The sequence below is a fragment of the Polyodon spathula genome, chromosome 14 (assembly GCF_017654505.1).
Source record: "Polyodon spathula isolate WHYD16114869_AA chromosome 14, ASM1765450v1, whole genome shotgun sequence".
NCBI lineage: Eukaryota > Metazoa > Chordata > Actinopteri > Acipenseriformes > Polyodontidae > Polyodon > Polyodon spathula.
In genome coordinates this window covers 32170914-32173765 of record NC_054547.1, presented here as the reverse complement: position 1 = coordinate 32173765, position 2852 = coordinate 32170914, and the positions used below count along the sequence as shown (strand labels likewise).

At 37.5% G+C, this 2852-nt stretch overlaps 1 protein-coding gene across 1 annotated transcript; it reads right to left on the bottom strand.

The window, feature by feature from the left end:
* Positions 1-208: 208 nt before the first annotated feature.
* Positions 209-2452, bottom strand: LOC121327169 (RING-box protein 2-like). Its single transcript, XM_041271017.1, has 3 exons — positions 2238-2452; positions 1459-1506; positions 209-829 (listed from the first exon to the last, which is right to left on the bottom strand). The coding sequence occupies exons 1-3, from the start codon at positions 2413-2415 to the stop codon at positions 711-713; spliced, it is 345 nt and encodes a 114-aa protein (XP_041126951.1). The 5' UTR covers positions 2416-2452; the 3' UTR covers positions 209-710.
* Between the last annotated feature and the right edge of the window lie 400 nt (positions 2453-2852).

Below are 2852 nucleotides of genomic sequence, written 5' to 3'. Positions count from 1 at the left end.
TTTCATGCTGTCACCCCAAGTCCAGGTCACACCACGGAGTAAAAATAGCATTGATCCAGTTTTAGAAAGTCTGTAACAAGCCTATTTGTGTTATATGCCTTTTGTTGAATTCAATTTAATGGGACTTCAGAAGCAACCACCACGGCTTAGCCAATCTTTAATATTTTATCTTGGTTACCCATGCCACATACAAATGAATATTAAGTAACCTCACTTGCACTATTTGCATTACAGGAGTCCCTTGCTAATACAGACACTATTGTGAACCACAAATAAAGAGGTAAACCATGTCAATACTAGACTTGTAATTAATAACAGAACAGGATTTAAAAATAAGTAGCCATTGTGGGTTTTGAACAGTAGATGTGTATTCCAGATGAAAACTTTGCAAGATCTTTGTGCAGCTCATCCAGCTGTCAATCTGGGAGGAAGCCTGTCCCTTTAGAAACACAAGTCAACATGCCTTGTTTCTTATTGTATTATTTTATTTTACATGAAACACAGTACTTAAAGCTGAATAACCCCAACACATTGTTACTGCTTCTGATGCACATCAATTCTTGTGATGTCCTGCCAGGCAGTCTTGCTGCCTTCTGAAATCAAAATTACAGTCTTCATAAACAACATTCTTCAAAGGCAATGGTCCTGATGGTTTTCAGACTGTGTGGAACACCCAAACCCATAATAATTTTCTGGGACACAGCACACTTTCATTTTCCTATTCTTTGCACTACCCAGTCCTGCTGGCAGAGAGGGCAACGGTTGTTCTGCTTCACCCACAGCGACATGCAGCAGTTGTGAAATGAATGGTTGCATTCTCCCCAAACCACTGAAAGAGAAAGAATCACAACCAACACATTAGTGATACTTCAGTCTTGTTATCTAAAGCTAGCCTGTTCTTTGAACAGGGTTGTATAAAAATGATTTTCAAAAGGAGCAACTTGTTTGCAAACAAAAAGTAGAAAGTTGTAATCAACTTTTTAAATGGATTTAAATGCACCACTGCCAATGGTTGAAGACCCATAACAGTAGGGCAGCGTAAATACATATATATTTGTATTTTATCTTATTATATTTTTATAGTGAGCATGGGCAGTACTTATTGTCATATATATTCTATTCAAAAAACAGCCCTATTCATTTTTCCATTGGTTACATTAGCATCCTTCCAAATGTCAGATTCTACACAAACCCCCAGGAACTACTTTCACTTATAGAAACATGTAATGCTAAATGTGACAACAACTTGGAGCGACAAAACAGCCTGCCTAGAAATCTGCTGCAAGGGGTTCAGTTAATTAGATGTCATTCTCTATGTTTCAGGCACTTCAGAGTACAGAAGTACATATGTATACAAGTGTAAACTCAATAGATATTTCATTTAAATTGCACATATAACTTACTAATATAGCGTAAATTTGTGAAAACACTGGATTTCATATCATACACTAGACTTACCAACACAATCTTCCTGCTTGTTTTCTGCCTGGCATCGAAGGCAAGCATCTAAATAGGGGGTCGGACGGGACGGGACGGGGGACACATAAAAGCTGTAAAGGAACTTATTGAATGAATATATACTAATGAAAACAGTAATTTTGCAGTGTTGTATTATAATATGACATGGCTGTAGTCTATGGGCACCTTCAGCATTACCATTGTGGTTCTCACATCAATCTAGAGCATGGTAATTTACAGTAAAAACAAAACAATAATAACAAACAGCAAATAATCCTATTTTTTTACACTTAAATAAAAACATTTGAGAGGTTGAAATACACGGTTTAGATCCAAACGGTTTACATCAACACAGTAGGCACGTGTTTCCATACCATACCCAAAAACCTAGTGGATTCAAAACAATAATAATTCACACGACTTTTCACTTGATGTATGGTAGATACTAGTAACCTTTAGTTCCCAGCGTCAGTCTTGTAATTTACAATGAAGAACAAAAAATTATGAAATAAAACAAAGCTACAGTACCAATAAAAAATACAACCCAGGGGTCTTTGTAAAAATAATTCAATACTCCAGCAGAACACAAGTGACCATAAAGTCCAGAATCGATATATATATATATATATATATATATATATATATATATATATATATATATATATATATAGTCTATATTTCAGATAAAGCACTCCACGTTACTGACCATGGACTGTGCACACCAGCTGTACAAAATCAACTACCTGTCCCAGAACCGGGGACTGGTTTCTTATCCTTACCCATAACCTGGACTCTGCAAATTGCACAGGTATCACACTCCACATCCCAGCTCCACATCGCCACGGCGTTCCATTTCTTTAGAGAGAACATCTTATCCCCTCCACCTTTACCAGACACAGATCCTCTACTGTGAGAAGGGACAAAACTGGGTTCGTCTCCATCATCCATACTCGCCATAGCAAGGAAACAACACTGACAACAAAATGAAATTGGGAGGACTCACCAGACAGCGTCAGCGTCTCTCTGTCGCAGTACAAGCTAGCCACCACTAGGTAGTGTTGCAACTTGCAGTTGAAACTTATTATCTCACGTGGTTTGCAAAAAAAACCCCAAAAAACCCACAAATAACACGTGCAGTTACTGCAATTACGCATTTTGGCCTCTGTGGGGAAGCAGTGAATTGCAAACAAGCAAGGCGTTGAGGATTTTAAATCCACCCTGCAGCTCTGAGTCATTACAAGACAATACCTCGTTTTTTGTTAGTTGCGGGTGTTCTACTGTACCAACGTTTTAGGGCAGATATTAAAAATAGGCTTATATAGTACTTTTGTGTTTTTTCCGTTTCGCAAATACAATTGTTAGTCAAATGTTATGCTGCAGTTAAGTTATTCGTA

Bases quoted from the DNA above. Each gene is read 5' to 3' on its own strand.
- LOC121327169 (XM_041271017.1), bottom strand. From the start codon at position 2,415: ATGGCGAGTATGGATGATGGAGACGAACCCAGTTTTGTCCCTTCTCAC. The intron at 1,507-2,237 runs GTAAGGATAAGA...CCCCCTATTTAG, and splicing joins TTGCAGAGTCCAGGTTATGG to ATGCTTGCCTTCGATGCCAG. The intron at 830-1,458 runs GTAAGTCTAGTG...TTTCTCTTTCAG, and splicing joins CAAGCAGGAAGATTGTGTTG to TGGTTTGGGGAGAATGCAAC.